General features: G+C 44.5%; 1 protein-coding gene across 1 annotated transcript in view; it reads right to left on the bottom strand.

Moving 5' to 3' along the window:
* Nucleotides 1-19,437, bottom strand: part of LOC110492421 (protein bicaudal D homolog 2) — an 82,895-nt gene that overhangs the window by 11,417 nt on the left and 52,041 nt on the right. Inside the window, exons 6-9 of the mRNA XM_021566731.3 lie at nucleotides 17,093-17,350; nucleotides 16,576-16,779; nucleotides 15,880-16,404; nucleotides 14,749-14,900 (exon numbers count right to left, since the gene is read on the bottom strand). Coding sequence (XP_021422406.3) covers nucleotides 14,749-14,900; nucleotides 15,880-16,404; nucleotides 16,576-16,779; nucleotides 17,093-17,350 — 1,139 coding nt within the window. The remainder of the gene's footprint in view (nucleotides 1-14,748; nucleotides 14,901-15,879; nucleotides 16,405-16,575; nucleotides 16,780-17,092; nucleotides 17,351-19,437) is intronic.

Here is a 19,437-nt window from a genome sequence, read left to right as displayed (position 1 = left end):
TATCTGAAAGATTTCACTTCCCTTTGAGCCCTCTGAATACCAATGCAAGAAACACGTTTTGACCTATATTCGCCTTGACCTACCTCCCTAGGGCCTATCTTCACCACCAGATAGAGCCCTTAAGGTGTCTACCAAGTCTACGGCACTGTCATTTCACCAGACTATCTCTCCATCTCCCCAAGCACCTAAACTTTTGTCATCTTGTAAGAACAACAGGATCTCATTTCACCCCCACAAGACCTCATCTAAGTGTTGCACTGAGACAATAGAGAATGTAGAGATGTATTTACTATTCACAGCCCCCCCCCTTCATCAAACTGTTCATCTCAAGGCCCAGCCACACATGACTCACTTTGTGCTGCTAATATCCAAACACAGTATGGTAATATATGCAGAGTTTATTAGCCTAACATACAGCCCATTTGAATGTGTCCCCGGTTTTCATGTGGTCTATGCTGATGAGGACTAAAAACTCTATGGTTGTGATTAACATTCATTCTGAATGCAGCTCTACCGTGTGCCTCAGTTTGTCTGTCTGCATGACAATATGAGGAGTCTGAGCACAGAGCGAGTTAATAATAGATCACGCACAAAGGAGGAAATGTCCCTCCTGCATCACCTAAGGAATGGGCTAAGGGAGAGAGAGAAGAAGAAGAGGGGGAAAACGAGAGAGGTGCAAGGGATGGAGAGGTGCAAGATTGGAAGAGATACAGTTGAAGTTGGAAGTTTACATACACTTAGGTTGGAGTCATTAAAACTCGTTTTTCAACCACTCCACAAACTATAGCTTTGTTAAGTTGGTTAGGACATCTACTTTGTGCATGACACAAGTAATTTTTCCAACAATTGTTTACGGACAGATTATTTCACTTACAATTCACTGTATAACAATTCCAGTGTGTCAGAAGTTTACATACACTAAGTTGACTGTGCCTTTAAACAGCCTGGAAAATTCCAAAAAATGATGTAATGTCTTTAGAAGCTTCTGATTTACATCATTTGAGTCATTTGGAGGTGTACCTGTGGATGTATTTCAAGGACTACCTTAAAACCAGTGCCTCTTTGCTTGACATCATTGGAAAATCAAAAGAAATCAGCCAAGACCTCAGAAAAACAATAGTAGACCTCCACAAGTCTGGTTCATCCTTGGGAGCAATTTCCAAACGTCTGAAGGTACCACATTCATCTGTACAAACAATAGTATGACCACGCAGCCGTCATACCGCTCAGGAAGGAGACGCATCCTGTCTCCTAGAGATGAGAAAAGTGCAAATCAATCCCAGAACAACAGCAAAGGACCTTGTGAAAATGCTGGAGGAATCAGGTACAAAAGTATCTATAGCCACAGTAAAACGAGTCCTATATCGACATAACCTGAAAGACCGCTCTGCATGTTTGGAGGAAAAAGGGGGAGGCTTGCAAGCCGAAGAACACCATCTCAACAATAAAGCACAAGGGTTGCAGCACCATGTTGTGTAGGTGCTTTGCTGCAGGAGGGACTGGTGCACTTCACAAAATAGATGGCATCATGAGAAAAGAAAATTATATGGATATATTGAAGCAACATCTCAAGACATCAGTCAGGAAGTTAAAGCTTGGTCGCAAATGGGTCTTCCAAATGGACAATGACCCCAAGCATACTTCCAAAGTTGTGGCAAAATAGCTTAAGGACAACAAAGTCAAGGTATTGGAGTGGCCATCACAAAGCCCTGACCTCAATCCCATAGAAAATTTGTGGGCAGAACTGAAAAAGCATGTGCGAGCAAGGAGGCCTACAAACCTGAATCACTTACACCAGCTCTGTCAGGAGGAATGGGCCAAAATTCACCCAACCTATTATGGGAAGTTTGTGGAAGGCTACCCAAAACTTTTTACCCAAGTTAAACAATTTAAAGGTAATGCTGCCAAATACTAATTGAGTATGTAAACTTCTAACCCACTGGGAATGTGATGAAAGAAATAAAAGCTGAAATAAATCATTCTCTCTACTATTATTCTGTCATTTCACATTCTTAAAATAAAGTGGTGATCCTAACTGACCTAAGGCAAGGGAATTTTTACTAGGATTAAATGTCAGGAATTGTGAAAAACTGAGTTTAAATGTATTTGGCTAAGGTGTATGTAAACTTCCGACATCAACTGTACTTCTGAGCTCACAGACCTAGATTTACTGTCCTCTCGCTATCTCTGATGCTTCCTTTATATTCATCCGGCCTCACCTTTTCTCTAGCATCAATGTAATATAACATGCAATCTCTCACATTAGTGGGAAATAGCCCAAGATATAAACTACTCTTATTTTGCCTTTCTCTCCCTCGTTCATTTTATCTCTTCTTTAGTCTCACTGTGCTGTGATGCTAATTCTACCCTTTCTATACCGTTTTGATCTGGTGTGTGTGAATGTGAGTGTGTTAGAGCCAGGCAGGTGTGAAAAACTAGGTCATGCTGCCCGGAATGTAGAGGCAGGGGTTCATGTAATCATATAGTCTCTAATCTGCTCAACCCCTCCTCTCTCATTATTACTCATTATGCCATTTTATTTTTGACCCTCTCTCTCCTTTCCCTGCATCCTCATATTAAATCTCTCCATCATCTCTCTGTCATCCCCTCCTTCATGTATCATCCTTCCTTCATCCTTTCTCTTATTTCCTCTTCTCTCCCTCCCCCTGCCTTTCTCTAGCCTTCTATCGAACTCCTCTATGCTCGCTACCTGCAGTCACTTTTTTCTCTCCCTTTTCTCTCGCTCTCAGTCCCATTTCAATGCTGCTGTCATGGCTATCTGCGATGACATTGACATTCCCCAGTAATGATGTTAGCCACACCACTGCAGAGATATCTGCATCCTACCTTCCACCCCAGCTGTCCTTTAGCCTCACTCACATTGGCACCAATGAAATGGCATCTCAAAGCACTCCCTCAATCCTGCCCGCAGGTCCTCACACATCCTGCAATTAGAACACTCCCTGGCACTGGATTCAATCAAAGGAATTCCAGGTTAGTCTGAATCTAAACCGTGCGACAAAAAACACTGCAAGTTCGATCTGCTGGATTGAAATGTTTTCCTCTACAATTCCAAGTGTCAATAATAATCTATAAAACGACAACACGACAACCATGTTGCTGAGGTCTGTTGTGGTTCTTACCATTGCCTCTTCTTATAATTCACATAAGACCTCATTTGTTATTGAGTCTCTCATCTCACTATTGGCCCGTTGAGGTGTTGTGTTATTGCACATGGGCACTCCTCTCTTCCCCCATATACACAAACACGCCCCCCCCCCCCCCCCCCCCCCCTCCCTTGCGGGCTTGCAGTCTGATTCCCAGTGGGACACACACCCAGACAATAGGGATCAGTGCAGTTTAATTTGACCCAGTGTGAGATGGTGAATGGGGGCGGAGGGGCTCCCAGGAGACGCAGTGCCCTTTAAGATGGACTAGCCATGCTGGGGGGAGGGTGTAAGAGGGCGTGGGTTTTCCCGGGAAAAAATACAGGGTTCCATTCTGGGGATGAGGAGTTACAATGGGGCCCTTCTTGGCCTGATAGAGAGGGGTGGTGGGCTACAATGGCCCTGGGTGTCTGGGGGCGGCTGGCCCTTTGTAGAGCAACAGTCTCCACATTCTGAGTAGTCAGGAACAGAGACTCCACATCTCAGATGATCTATAGAAGGCAGGGGTTACGAAACACACACACAGGCTCACTGCACACACACACATGCGCACAGAGTATACACATGTGCACGGAATTCACTCATATCCACACCCACACACATGCGCTGAATGAAATATGACGAGGCGTTCATAGGGAGGGTATGGACTACACAGACATGCCCTAAACATGCCCATACTGAAAAATGCGGTGCAGGCACACAGCACTACAGCCCATTTGTTTATCACAAATGGACCATGTACTCAGACCCACACACTCCCCTCAGCTGTTCTCTGGCTATGTGGGAACAGCACTGGTCATGGTGGAGGAAGATGAGAGAGAGGACACAGGAGGGAGGAGGGGGGAGAGAAAGGATGAATAACATAACCAACAATGAAATGAAGAACAAAATGGAAATCAGAGGAAGACAAAGATATACTGAACAAAAAATATAAACGCAACGTGCAACAATTTGAAATATTTTACTGACTCACAGATCATATAAGGAAATCAGTCAATTGAAATAAATAAATTAGGCCCTAATCTATGGATTTTTGGGGGGCCAGGGGCGCAGTCGTGGGTGGGCATAGGTCCACCCACTTGGGAGCCAGGCCCAGCCAATCAGAATGAGTTTTTCTCCACAAAAGGGCTTTATTACAGACAGAAATATTCCTGAGTTTCATCAGCTGTCTGGTCTCAGACGATCCTGCAGGTGAAGAAGCTGGATATGGAGGACCTGGGCTGGCATAGTTACACATGGTCTGCGGTTGTGAGTCCGGTTGGTCGTACTCCCAAATTCTCGAAAATGACATTGGAGTAGAGAAATTAACATTACATCCTCTGGCAACAGCTCTGGTGGACATTCCTGCAGTCAGCATGCCAATTGCACACTCCCTCAAAACTTGATACATCTATGGCATTGTAAAACTGCACATTTTAGAGTGGCCTTTTATTGTCCCCAGTACAAGGTGCAGCTGTGTAATGATCATGCTGTTTAATCAGCTTCTTGATATGACACACCTGTCAGGTGCATGGATTATCTTGGCAAAGGAGAAAGGCTCACTAACAGGGATGTAAACAAATTTGTGCCCAACATTTCAGAGAAATTTGCTTTTTGTGTGCAAGGAAAATGTTGGGGATCTTTCATTTCAGGTCATGAAACATGGGACCAACACTTTACATGTAGCTAATTAAAATGCCTTTATTTGTATGGCATGTTCAGTGGAAACAAAGATAAAAAATGCTGATGCGTTTCGGCTGCATGGCCTTTGTCAGGGAGTACCCCCTTATGAAGGCCATGCAGCAGAACATGCCATACAAATAAAGGCATTTTATTTCATTATATGAAGAGTGCCTTGGTCCTCCTTTTTTTTGATGATCAATTTGTCCCTTTTACCAAAGAGCACCTTCTATCTACTAAAACCTACTACTGTGTACCTTAGTACCTTCTGTCTACTAAAACCTACTACTGTGTACCTTAGTACCTTCTGTCTACTAAAACCTACTACTGTGTACCTTAGTACCTTCTGTCTACTAAAACCTACTACTGTGTACCTTAGTACCTTCTGTCTACTAAAACCTACTACTGTGTACCTTAGTACCTTCTATCTACTAAAACCTACTACTGTGTCCCTTAGTACCTTCTGTCTACTAAAACCTACTACTGTGTACCTTAGTACCTTCTATCTACTAAAACCTACTACTGTGTACCTTAGTACCTTCTGTCTACTAAAACCTACTACTGTGTACCTTAGTACCTTCTGTCTACTAAAACCTACTACTGTGTACCTTAGTACCTTCTGTCTACTAAAACCTACTACTGTGTACCTTAGTACCTTCTATCTACCAAAACCTACTACTGTGTACCTTAGTACCTTCTATCTACCAAAACCTACTACTGTGTACCTTAGTACCTTCTGTCTACCAAAACCTACTACTGTGTACCTTAGTACCTTCTATCTACCAAAACCTACTACTGTGTACCTTAGTACCTTCTGTCTACCAAAACCTACTACTGTGTACCTTAGTACCTTCTATCTACCAAAACCTACTACTGTGTACCTTAGTACCTTCTGTCTACCAAAACCTACTACTGTGTACCTTAGTACCTTCTATCTACCAAAACCTACTACTGTGTACCTTAGTACCTTCTGTCTACTAAAACCTACTACTGTGTACCTTAGTACCTTCTGTCTACTAAAACCTACTACTGTGTACCTTAGTACCTTCTGTCTACTAAAACCTACTACTGTGTACCTTAGTACCTTCTGTCTACTAAAACCTACTACTGTGTACCTTAGTACCTTCTATCTACCAAAACCTACTACTGTGTACCTTAGTACCTTCTGTCTACTAAAACCTACTACTGTGTACCTTAGTACCTTCTGTCTACTAAAACCTACTACTGTGTACCTTAGTACCTTCTGTCTACTAAAACCTACTACTGTGTACCTTAGTACCTTCTGTCTACTAAAACCTACTACTGTGTCCCTTAGTACCTTCTGTCTACTAAAACCTACTACTGTGTACCTTAGTACCTTCTGTCTACTAAAACCTACTACTGTGTACCTTAGTACCTTCTGTCTACTAAAACCTACTACTGTGTACCTTAGTACCTTCTGTCTACTAAAACCTACTACTGTGTCCCTTAGTACCTTCTGTCTACTAAAACCTACTACTGTGTACCTTAGTACCTTCTGTCTACTAAAACCTACTACTGTGTACCTTAGTACCTTCTGTCTACTAAAACCTACTACTGTGTCCCTTAGTACCTTCTGTCTACTAAAACCTACTACTGTGTACCTTAGTACCTTCTGTCTACTAAAACCTACTACTGTGTACCTTAGTACCTTCTGTCTACTAAAACCTACTACTGTGTACCTTAGTACCTTCTGTCTACTAAAACCTACTACTGTGTACCTTAGTATCTTCTGTCTACTAAAACCTACTACTGTGTCCCTTAGTACCTTCTGTCTACTAAAACCTACTACTGTGTACCTTAGTACCTTCTGTCTACTAAAACCTACTACTGTGTACCTTAGTACCTTCTGTCTACTAAAACCTACTACTGTGTCCCTTAGTACCTTCTGTCTACTAAAACCTACTACTGTGTACCTTAGTACCTTCTGTCTACTAAAACCTACTACTGTGTACCTTAGTATCTTCTGTCTACTAAAACCTACTACTGTGTCCCTTAGTACCTTCTGTCTACTAAAACCTACTACTGTGTCCCTTAGTACCTTCTGTCTACTAAAACCTACTACTGTGTACCTTAGTACATTCTGTCTACTAAAACCTACTACTGTGTACCTTAGTACCTTCTGTCTACTAAAACCTACTACTGTGTACCTTAGTACCTTCTGTCTACTAAAACCTACTACTGTGTACCTTAGTATCTTCTGTCTACTAAAACCTACTACTGTGTCCCTTAGTACCTTCTGTCTACTAAAACCTACTACTGTGTACCTTAGTACCTTCTGTCTACTAAAACCTACTACTGTGTACCTTAGTACCTTCTGTCTACTAAAACCTACTACTGTGTCCCTTAGTACCTTCTGTCTACTAAAACCTACTACTGTGTACCTTAGTACCTTCTGTCTACTAAAACCTACTACTGTGTACCTTAGTACCTTCTGTCTACTAAAACCTACTACTGTGTCCCTTAGTACCTTCTGTCTACTAAAACCTACTACTGTGTACCTTAGTACCTTCTGTCTACTAAAACCTACTACTGTGTCCCTTAGTACCTTCTGTCTACTAAAACCTACTACTGTGTCCCTTAGTACCTTCTGTCTACTAAAACCTACTACTGTGTACCTTAGTACCTTCTGTCTACTAAAACCTACTACTGTGTACCTTAGTACCTTCTGTCTACTAAAACCTACTACTGTGTACCTTAGTACCTTCTGTCTACTAAAACCTACTACTGTGTACCTTAGTACCTTCTGTCTACTAAAACCTACTACTGTGTACCTTAGTACCTTCTGTCTACTAAAACCTACTACTGTGTACCTTAGTACCTTCTGTCTACTAAAACCTACTACTGTGTACCTTAGTACCTTCTGTCTACTAAAACCTACTACTGTGTACCTTAGTACCTTCTCTCTACCAAAACCTACTACTGTGTACCTTAGTACCTTCTGTCTACTAAAACCTACTACTGTGTACCTTAGTACCTTCTGTCTACTAAAACCTACTACTGTGTACCTTAGTACCTTCTCTCTACCAAAACCTACTACTGTGTACCTTAGTACCTTCTGTCTACTAAAACCTACTACTGTGTACCTTAGTACCTTCTGTCTACTAAAACCTACTACTGTGTACCTTAGTACCTTCTCTCTACCAAAACCTACTACTGTGTACCTTAGTACCTTCTGTCTACTAAAACCTACTACTGTGTACCTTAGTATCTTCTGTCTACTAAAACCTACTACTGTGTACCTTAGTACCTTCTCTCTACCAAAACCTACTACTGTGTACCTTAGTACCTTCTGTCTACTAAAACCTACTACTGTGTACCTTAGTATCTTCTGTCTACTAAAACCTACTACTGTGTACCTTAGTACCTTCTGTCCACTAAAACCTACTACTGTGTACCTTAGTACCTTCTGTCTACTAAAACCTACTACTGTGTACCTTAGTACCTTCTGTCTACTAAAACCTACTACTGTGTACCTTAGTACCTTCTGTCCACTAAAACCTACTATTGTGTACCTTAGTACCTTCTGTCCACTAAAACCTACTATTGTGTACCTTAGTATCTTCTGTCTACTAAAACCTACTACTGTGTACCTTAGTACCTTCTGTCCACTAAAACCTACTATTGTGTACCTTAGTACCTTCTGTCCACTAAAACCTACTATTGTGTACAGTATCTTAGCACCGCTTCCCTTCTTCCTTTTGTCTACACTTTACATGTAGCGTTTATATTTTTTGTTAAGTATAGAATGAGAGTGTGTGCTTGTATGATTTAACTGCAGGTGCTGGTCTGATCATTAGTCTTGCCTTGTGTGTGTAGCGCTGAGGGCTGCTGAGAGCAGGCATGTCCAGACATGTCTTAGGAATGTAAGAGCCAGGGTCTTACTGTAAACTGATACCACAGCTGGAGTAGAGCGTACACGCACACACGCACAAACACATTGGGAGCTTGCATTATATAAAAGGGTCTGACAAAGACTTGCACATTTATTCAGTCTCACTCCCTAACTTTGTTCACTCTAACCCCCTCACTCTGTTCACTCTAACCCCCTCACTCTGTTCACTCTAACCCCCTCACTCTGTTCACTCTAACCCCCCCACTCTGTTCACTCTAACCCCCCCACTCTGTTCACTCTAACCCCCTCACTCTGTTCACTCTAACCCCCTCACTCTGTTCACTCTAACCCCCTCACTCTGTTCACTCTAACCCCCCCACTCTGTTCACTCTAACCCCCTCACTCTGTTCACTCTAACCCCCTCACTCTGTTCACTCTAACCCCCCCACTCTGTTCACTCTAACCCCCCCACTTTGTTCACTCTAACCCCCTCACTCTGTTCACTCTAACCCCCTCACTCTGTTCACTCTAACCCCCCCACTCTGTTCACTCTAACCCCCTCACTCTGTTCACTCTAACCCCCTCACTCTGTTCACTCTAACCCCCTCACTCTGTTCACTCTAACCCCCTCACTCTGTTCACTCTAACCCCCTCACTCTGTTCACTCTAACCCCCTCACTCTGTTCACTCTAACCCCCTCACTCTGTTCACTCTAACCCCCCCACTCTGTTCACTCTAACCCCCTCACTCTGTTCACTCTAACCCCCTCACTCTGTTCACTCTAACCCCCCCACTCTGTTCACTCTAACCCCCCCACTCTGTTCACTCTAACCCCCCCACTCTGTTCACTCTAACCCCCCCACTCTGTTCACTCTAACCCCCCCACTCTGTTCACTCTAACCCCCCCACTCTGTTCACTCTAACCCCCTCACTCTGTTCACTCTAACCCCCTCACTCTGTTCACTCTAACCCCCTCACTCTGTTCACTCTAACTCCCTCACTCTAACTCCCTCACTCTAACTCCCTCACTCTAACTCCCTCACTCTAACTCCCTCACTCTAACTCCCTCACTCTGCGGCCACACACACCAAACTGAGGCAATCCACTGAAAGTCTCAGAAATCCAAAAATCTACCTAAACTCGACAGAGTATGTCAAAAATGCAATTTCCATGAGAAAGAATCAAATTAAGTCCCTGTAGAGAATCTAAAATGAAAGACCCCTCCATCCCTCTCTCCCTCTAGGATGTGTTGCTGTGAAGATGGAGGACAGATGAGGGGATGGAGGGAAGGAACGGAGGGGGGGGGGGGGGGAGGTGGGTCAGTCATGGCCATCTGCCCCTTAAAGTTTCTCAAAGAGGCCTCCACCCCTTCTCCTCCTGCCCCACCATTATTATATAGGGCCAAATTAGCAGGCTCCAGACAGTATAGTGACTGAACACCACCACCAATATCCAGGCTAAACAAGGCCCTGAACACCACCACCAATATCCAGGCTGAACACAGCCCTGAACACCACCACCAATACCCAGGCTGTACACAGCCCTGAACCCCACCACCACCAATACCCAGGCTGTACACAGCCCTGAACACCACCACCAATACCCAGGATGTACACAGCCCTGAACACCACCACCAATACCCAGGCTGAACCCAGCCCTGAACCCCACCACCACCAATACCCAGGCTGAACCCAGCCCTGAACCCCACCAGCACCAATACCCAGGCTTGACACAGCCCTGAACGCCACCACCAATATCCAGGCTGTACACAGCCCTGAACATCACCACCAATATCCAGGCTGAACACAGTCCTGAACACCACCACCAATATCCAGGCTGTACACAGCCCTGGACACCACCACCAATATCCAGGCTGAACACAGTCCTAAACACCACCACCAATATCCAAGCTGTACACAGCCCTGAACACCACCACCAATATCCAGGCTGAACACAGCCCTGAATGCCACTACCAATATCCAGGCTGAACACAGCCCTGAACACCACCACCAATATCCAGGCTGAACACAGTCCTGAACACCACCACCAATACCCAGGCTGAACACAGTCCTGAACACCACCACCACCAATACCCAGGCTGAACACAGCCCTGAACACCACCACCACCAATACCCAGGCTGTACACAGTCCTGAACACCACCACCACCAATACCCAGGCTGAACACAGCCCTGAACACCACCACCACCAATACCCAGGCTGTACACAGTCCTGAACACCACCACCACCAATACCCAGGCTGAACACAGCCCTGAACACCACCACCACCAATACCCAGGCTGTACACCGCCCTGAACCCCACCACCACCAATACCAAGGCTGTACACAGCCCTGAACACCACCACCACCAATACCCAGGCTGTACACAGCCCTGAACACCACCACCAATACCCAGGATGTACACAGCCCTGAACACCACCACCAATATCCAGGCTGAACACAGTCCTGAACCCCACCACCACCAATACCCAGGCTGAACACAGCCCTGAACACCACCACCACCAATACCCAGGCTGTACACAGTCCTGAACACCACCACCACCAATACCCAGGCTGAACACAGCCCTGAACACCACCACCACCAATACCCAGGCTGTACACCGCCCTGAACCCCACCACCACCAATACCAAGGCTGTACACAGCCCTGAACACCACCACCACCAATACCCAGGCTGTACACAGCCCTGAACACCACCACCAATACCCAGGCTGTACACAGCCCTGAACACCACCACCAATACCCAGGATGTACACAGCCCTGAACACCACCACCACCAATACCCAGGCTGAACACAGCCCTGAACATACTGAGGCCGCATCCGAAATGGCTCCATATTGCCTATAGTGCACTATATAGGGAATAACAAAAAACTTTACAATAATTCTATCTAAATCAAATAAAATGTTATTTGTCACATACACATGGTTAGCAGATGTTAATGCGAGTGTAGCGAAATGCTTGTGCTTCTAGTTCCGACAATGCAGTAATAACCAACGAGTAATCTAACCTAACAATTCCACAACTACTACCTTATACACACAAGTGTAAAGGGATAAAGAATATGTACATAAAGATATATGAATGAGTGATGGTACAGAATGGCATAGGCAAGATGCAGTAGATGGTATAGAGTACAGTATATACATATGAGATGAGTAATGTAGGGTATGTAAACATAAAAGTGGCATTGTTTAAAGTGGCTAGTGATACATGTATTACATAAAGATGGCAAGATGCAGTAGATGATATAGAGTACAGTATATACATATACATATGAGATGAGTAATATAGGGTATGTAAACATTATATTAAGTAGCATTGTTTAAATTGGCTAGTGATACATTTTTACATCAATTTCCATCCATTTCCATTATTAAAGTGTCTGGAGTTGAGTCAGTATGTTGGCAGCAGCCACGTCGCAGGCTAATAGCAATCACCATACAAGGTTAAGACTGAGGGGGAGGCTAAGGGCCAATAGCATGAGTCCCCCAGAGCAGAGCTGAGATATGTTATGTTTGGTTTAGTTATGTTGTGTTATCAGCATCTTCAGTCTCTTACAATAGCATAGGAGGACAAGGATGGAGACCAGGGAAATAAACATTTAACATGCCCCTCTCTAGTGCTGCCCTTTTCCTCTGTATCATACAGTATCTAACACCCTCGTTCTGCTACTAATAGCCACTACCTCTTAACGGCCACTAGGTTCAAAACCCCTGATTGTTCAGTGCCAGCAGAGAGGTAGAAATGAAGTGAGAGGGTCCACGTCAAAATACAGTGATAAGCAGACCGATAAGTAGACCGCCTGCCTTCCTGCTGTTGGGCCAACGACTCCCATTGTTAGGATGGAGACAAGACCATCTCGTCATTACATACAGTATCTCTGGTCCTAGCTATTCTAAGCACAATGTCAGTTATTTTCTAAATGGCTGCCTCTGAGGTGCTCAGTGAGAACTGAATTGCTCTCATTTCTTCAGAGGGGTGGTTTAACACCTGTATCAGACCATCTGGCCCTGCATTGCACCAAATCATTATGTCAACAGAAACTAATATTTACAGAGGAAGACAGTTTTCTCCACCATGCTAATCGATTAGCTACTGCAGTTATATAGAGTTTCTCAGTAACACCAGCTAATGGACTGGAAGGGAAGTTATAGCATAACCCTACTTTAAAGATGAGGGGTGCTGACTACACACTCTCTGTGGATGGCGCAGCCCTCCTCTCCTCTCTCCTCTCCTCTACTTTCAGCACAGCGTGACATGAGCTTTGCTGTAAGCTGGGCAAGTCTTAAAGACAGAGAGAGACTGCCCCAGAGTCGCCATCTGGTCCAGGGAGGTTTGCAGGAGAAGAGAGGAGATCAGAGCAAAAAAAGTACCAAAAGAATGTGCAGTACATGAATATACTGTACACATGTGTAGCGATACTCATAGTCATTGTCACACCCATCCACCCAAAAACATAGAACCCCCACCCCAAAAACAACCCCCCCCCCACACACACACACACACACACACACACACACCTCTTCAGGAGGAAGATGTATGGTGAGACTACGTTGAGTCTATGTTGAGACTGTAGTGCAGTACAGTGTATCTGAGGTAGTAATCCAGTCTAGACTGAGGTAGGGATTATAAGGGAAACTCTTAGGCCTGCTTCTTATGGGAATCAACAGACTTAGCCAGCAAGGGGTTTTAACGTAGCCCCTTCATCTGATACACTTGGTCAAAAACACTGCTTCTCCATCATAGCATTATTATCATACAGATTAGAGATGTGTCCATTTTATGGCCATCCTCGACTGGCCCAGATTCACAGAGAAAAACAACACTCCTATTAAACCTGTGTGATATTAAAAGCAAGTTATGGACACGTCGTTACCATATGGTAAATATGGCGTGTGCTGTTAAACAGAGATTGACCTTGTTGTGAGTGTGGTGTTAGGATGGTGTCTCTGTGGTGTTACTGGTAGGTTATCATATTAAAAGTGGCCAGATGGCCAGATCGGGACTTATAGGTGTTTTGGACAATCAATCTTTCCATTTAATCTCATGGCAACAGCTTTTTAAAACATGGACATGCTAAATACACGACATGTACACTATCGTTCAAAAGTTTGGGGTCACTTAGAAATGTCCTTGTTTTTGAAAGAAAAGCAATTTTTTTGCCCATTGAAATAACATCAAAATGATCAGAAATACAGTATAGACATTGTTAATGTTGTAAATGACTACTGTAGCTGGAAACGACACATTTTTTATGGAATATCTACATAGGCATACAGAGGCCCATTATCAGCAACCATCACTCCTGTGTTCCAATGGCACGTTGTGTTAGCTAATCCAAGTTTAGCAGTTTAAAAGGCTAATTGATTATTAGAACAACTTTTTGCAATTATGCTAGCACAGCTGAAAACTTTTGTTCTGATTAAATAAGCAATAAAACTGGCCTTCTTTAGACAAGTTGAGTATCTGGAGCATCAGCATTTGTGGGTTCGATTACAGGCTCAAAATGGCCAGAAACAAATGACTTTCTTCTGAAACTCGTCAGTCAATTCTTGTTAGAGCCAGTTTGCGCTGTAGTACACAGCGTTGTGCGAGCTGTTCAGTTTCTTGGTAATTTCTTGCATGGAATATTTCTCAGAACAAGAATAGACGGAGGAGTTTCAGAAGAATGTTCTTTGTTTCTGGACATTTTGAGTCTTGTCGTGTGGCAAACATAAAGAATACAAAGTCTGATCTGATGTGCACAGATGAATCTGTTACCGTTGTATATAGAGAGAGCATATGTAAATATCTGTTCTTGGAGCATCGTTGACTACTCTCTTACTGTGTGGCCAAGGAGAGAGATAACTTGTTTTTAACGTACATTTTAAACTAGGAGTGTGATAGTGTGTTCCTAATGTGTTTTAAACTAGGAGTGTGATAGTGTGTTCCTAATGTGTTTTAAACTAGGAGTGTGATAGTGTGTTCCTAATGTGTTTTAAACTAGGAGTGTGATAGTGTGTTCCTAATGTGTTTTAAACAGGAAGTGTGATAGCGTATTCCTCTTACCGTGTGGCAAACATGGCCCTGAGTGAGGAGAAGGTGGCGGCGTCCTCCTTCAGGGCCTTGAGTTCGTTCCTCAGCTTCATCATGGTTTCCGTCACCATGGCCTTCTCATTCTCATACTTACTCTTCAGGTTGGCCAGCGCCACCTCAGCAGTCTGCAGGGGGGACACGACACAACAACGGGTCAGACCAACTGCAATCGGTAATTTTGAGTTTTGTTCCTGCAGATTTATGTCATTATAGTCTGTTTTAGTGCTGTGACCTCTGCAGGTTGACTTGCACAGCAGTTCATTGGGGAGCTGGCTGGATTTAAAGACTACAGGTGTGTCTTTTTAAGAAAGGCTTTCATCTGAGAGTCTTTTCACGGATTCAGGAGCTGAGGAACACACACCGTCTTCAAAGAGTTGACACCAACTCCAGACTTCTTCTTTTTAGAAGAAACATCAATGTGTTGAAAATCCCAAATGATTTGCATAGTCAACTTACACACAGCTCTGACACACACACTTATCCCACCAGAAATGCCACCGGGGGTCTTTTTTCCCCAGAACAAATTCAAGAAAAGCACAGTATTATATAGAGCTCTTATTGTATGGAACTTCCTTCCATCTCATATTGCTGAAATAAACAGCAAACCTGGTTTCAAAAAACAGGTAAAGCAACACCTCGCCTCTCCCCTATTTGACCTAGATAGTTTGTGTGTACACTGATATGAAGGCTACGTGTGCCTTTTTAAAAATGTATGTCGTTCTGTCCTTGAGCTGTTCTTTTCTAATGATGTTCTGTATTATGTCATTCTGTATTATGTTTCATGTTTTGTGAGGACCCCATGAAGAGAAGCTGATGCTTTTGCAACAGATAATGGGGGATCCTAATAAAATACCAAATACCAGCAACTGGACACACACAGACTGGGGCTCTGGGCTGGCAGGGTGTGTCTGCTTTAGAGATCATTCATCTTTTCACATGGACACAAACCCACACCCTCATGGTGTTTTGTTATGACTTTTAGCTGCAGTGCATTTGCTGTGACAGCTGAACACGCTTCAGACAGCTACCTCCCTGCCTCAGTCTCCTGACTTTGATTATTAGGGGAGGGGAGGGAGATACAAACAGAGAGATTCAGTATCTGACCTGTTTGTTGGCTTTGAGCACGGTCCTCAGGGTGGCGATCTGCTCCCTCTTGGTGCTGAGGAGGGACTTGAGTTTGAGAATTTCCCCCATGCAGGCCTCCTTGTCCTTATCAGCCACTGTGCCTAGCTCCAGAGAGGCCATCCTCTGACGGGACAGCTCTGTGGTGCGGTCCACCGCCAGCTGGAGGTGCTTGATCTGGTCCCGGATGATGGCCACCAGGTTGTACACGTTCATTGGTTCCCGGGGCGAGGGGGGAGAGGAGACAGGGGACGGGGTGCTGTCGGCAGCTTCGGGGACGGGGAACAGGCCCTTAGTGAGCAGTATGGGGGAGCGGTGGCCGCGACCCTCAGGGCTGGTGCGCCCGCCCTTGCCCTGCTTGTAGAAGTCGAGCATGACGCGGTTGGGAGTCTGGTTGTTGCACATGCACACGTGGTTGTAGAGTGTGGCCAGCTCCTCGCTGAAGGTGACCAGCTCGTCCTGCGCTACGCTCAGGCTGCCCTGGGACTCGCCTGCCACGTCACTCACCTATACAGATAGAAAGAGAGATACTTTATCAATTAATAAACCAGTCGTTTGTGAGAAATCTGGTTTGCAAGTATGAAAAAAAATATATACACAATTCATACACAGAGAAAAGTTTAAAAAATCAACTACAGATATCACCATATAACACAAACAGAAAAATATGTTTCTCACCTTGCGCAGCGCCTTCTCCAGCCTGGCCTTCTCCTCTCTCTCCACGTGGCTGGTCTTCTCCAGAGAGGCCAGCTTCTCTCCAAGGGCTGTGACATGAGTCTCCAGACGGCCTCGCTCCTCCTCATAGTGTGACTGACAGGAGTGGTACTCTGCCTTCAGTGTTTTCAGCTCCTCCTTTAGCTCACCTGCCTCCGACACCGCAACCTGAGCCCATCAGAGGCAGAGTTTCAGGAATAGCTTCAACATCTCTGTGTGTGTGTGTGTGTGTGTGTGTGTGTGTGTGTGTGTGTGTGTGTGTGTGTGTGTGTGTGTGTGTGTGTGTGTGTGTGTGTGTGTGTGTGTTATTTTAGGCTTAGGGGGTAGGTTTAGGGTTAGAATTGGGGTTAGGTTTAGGGAAAATAGGATTTAAGGAAAATAGGATTTTGAATGGGAATCAATTGTTTGGTCCCCACAAGGATAGTTAAACAAACGTTTGTGTGTGCTTACAGTATATGTGTTTGTATACATGTTCAATTACCTTGTACTTGCATTCCAGGATCTCGGGTCCGTTGATGTCCACCTCGTAGTAGTCCCCGTCCTCGTTGCTGTCGCGCTCCTTCTCATTGTCCAGTGCTGACTGGCGCTCCTTGCTGGCCTGTAGCCTCCGGATGGCGTTGAGGTTCTCGGTGAGACGGCTGACCTTGTCCTGGTGCTCCTCCAGGGCCCCGTGGGCCTGCTCCAACTGCTTCTGGGAGTCCTGCAGCGTGGACACCAGAGACACCTTCTCACGCTCCATCTAGAGACGGAGGAGACAGAACATAAGACAGATTTATTAAGTTGGTAAGGTAAGTGTCTGGACAGAAAAGTGACTGAGACAATTGATAAACATTAGAATTCAGACATAATTATGCAGACATAATCTTCCCATTTCCCTGTGTTGCTCTATCCCTCTCTGTCTCAGACTACCTAATGCAAATGAATGTCCTGAAGGATGATGGTGGCGGTTTTTCAATATAACAGATAACATCTCTCTGGTGGTTTGAAGGACTACAGTATGTAACCAAAGACAGTGTGTCTCTGTGCCAATTCAGAGCCTGTATGACCTTGGAGAAGTCTGGAATGGGTTCAACTCTGTGTTGGCAGAGGGACCAGAGCTGGGTCCATTTACACACACTAGCACTCACACAGAGTAGTGCAGGCCTCAGAGGCACCCAGCTATTTTCAGGGGCTGATGGTGTGTCAATAATAGATGAGTATCACTGTTAAATCTTACTCTGTTATTCAGCTGGGATGAATATGTCTTGATGAGAGGACTCAAAAGGAGGAAATGGTTTAATAAATATCTATCTAGAATATTTAGACATGAACAGTCAGAAAGGAAAGGAACTTTTAGCTCTCAGCATTCTGTATTTTTAAGTAAAGTATATACAAACTTAATTATGTGATGATACTTAGACTAAGGATACAGCTTTCCATACCCCGCCCCCCTTACCATACCCCGCCCTCAATCTGTCCCCCTCCCTAATTCTTGTTGATGACCTTGACAAGCATCTTGGTAATGCCAAGCTTGAGGAGTGTCTTAATCAAATGATTTCCTCAGAGTAGACGTTTGGCATATTAAAGATGCCTGCTGCTTACAGCTAGGACTCATCTTCCATCCTCTAATGCAGATGGACGTGACCTAAATATGTAAAAGGCATATGGGCCACTGGGCCTACTGTGTAAAAGGGCAACTGGTTCGCATGAGTGAGAATCATACTCCCACGGTAGCCATTTTGGATCTGATTGCACAGTGGGAGTATTGATTCTGCTGTAACTGAAGAGTTGGGTGACCTGCTGCGAGCGGATGTCTGGGATTGATTAATCGGTCTGTGATTGATAGGGCGAGGAGAGAGAGAATGGCATCAGAGCAGTTGAATTATTGAGTAGAGGTTTGGGTTTCCATGTTGCAATTCCGGCCAGAGGAGGGGACCCACAGGGCTGGTTGACACTATGTTGGCTTAATGCTGAACACTAAGGCCTGCTGCTGCCTCAGAAATTCAGTATCAAAGGACCGGATCGGGTTAAATGTCATGGTACTCATACCAAGGAAATGCTATGGTAACCTAGAGGAAACCTGGTAACAACCTCATTGTGATGTGTTGGGGGGGGAATTGAGTCTTTTCACCCACAGGTACACTGGTAACCATGGAGACAGCTGTGGTGTTCTGATGTTCTGACAGATGGCAGATCGACCGGTGGTGGCGCCTCATGTGTGTGGCCTCCGGGGGTGTGGTGGGGGGGCAGCCACTGGACACACTTGTCTGACCGAGTCGACCGGCCGACTTCACATTCCAACAAGAGGGTTGGCTTCTAGGGTAGTCAAGGAAATCATTCTGATTCCAATGAATGGTACTGTATGTAGGCTCTAAGAGCTGATGAGGCTATACAGAGATCTACAGTACATGACAGCCTGAGGTAAAAAAGCCCTCATCAGTATTCGCTATGTGTACACTTAAAGTATTGGAGTTCTATGGTGTTTTATTGCTTTTGACTCTATGCTGTAATTGACTTTGATCTCCCTTTGGCTTCTCTGGACCAATGACACTTAATAAATCAACAAGTGATAGATTGAGCCTTCTCAAGAGCTCTACTATTGAATAAATATCCTTCTGGACCCTTGCGGGGGAAGATTGATGTACAGCGTTCGGGTGGGCCTACGCTTCAGCAAACAGGAAAGGAAAGGGGGTTAACAACAATGACAAAAATCATGAGAAGAGCTTCTAAACACTTCTAAAAGGACTCATTCATGGCAGAAAGCAGTTGGAGCACTCAACATAAAAGGCAGATCATTGTTTTTAGCTCACACTAATGCATTGTCGTGGATGAGAACAGAATGAGAAC

This window comes from Oncorhynchus mykiss, chromosome 16 (genome assembly GCF_057628025.1).
Source record: "Oncorhynchus mykiss isolate SJ-2025 chromosome 16, ASM5762802v1, whole genome shotgun sequence".
In the NCBI taxonomy this organism is placed as follows: Eukaryota; Metazoa; Chordata; class Actinopteri; order Salmoniformes; family Salmonidae; genus Oncorhynchus; species Oncorhynchus mykiss.
The sequence above is the reverse complement of the archived record's forward strand: the minus strand, read 5'-3'. Positions and strand labels throughout refer to the sequence as shown.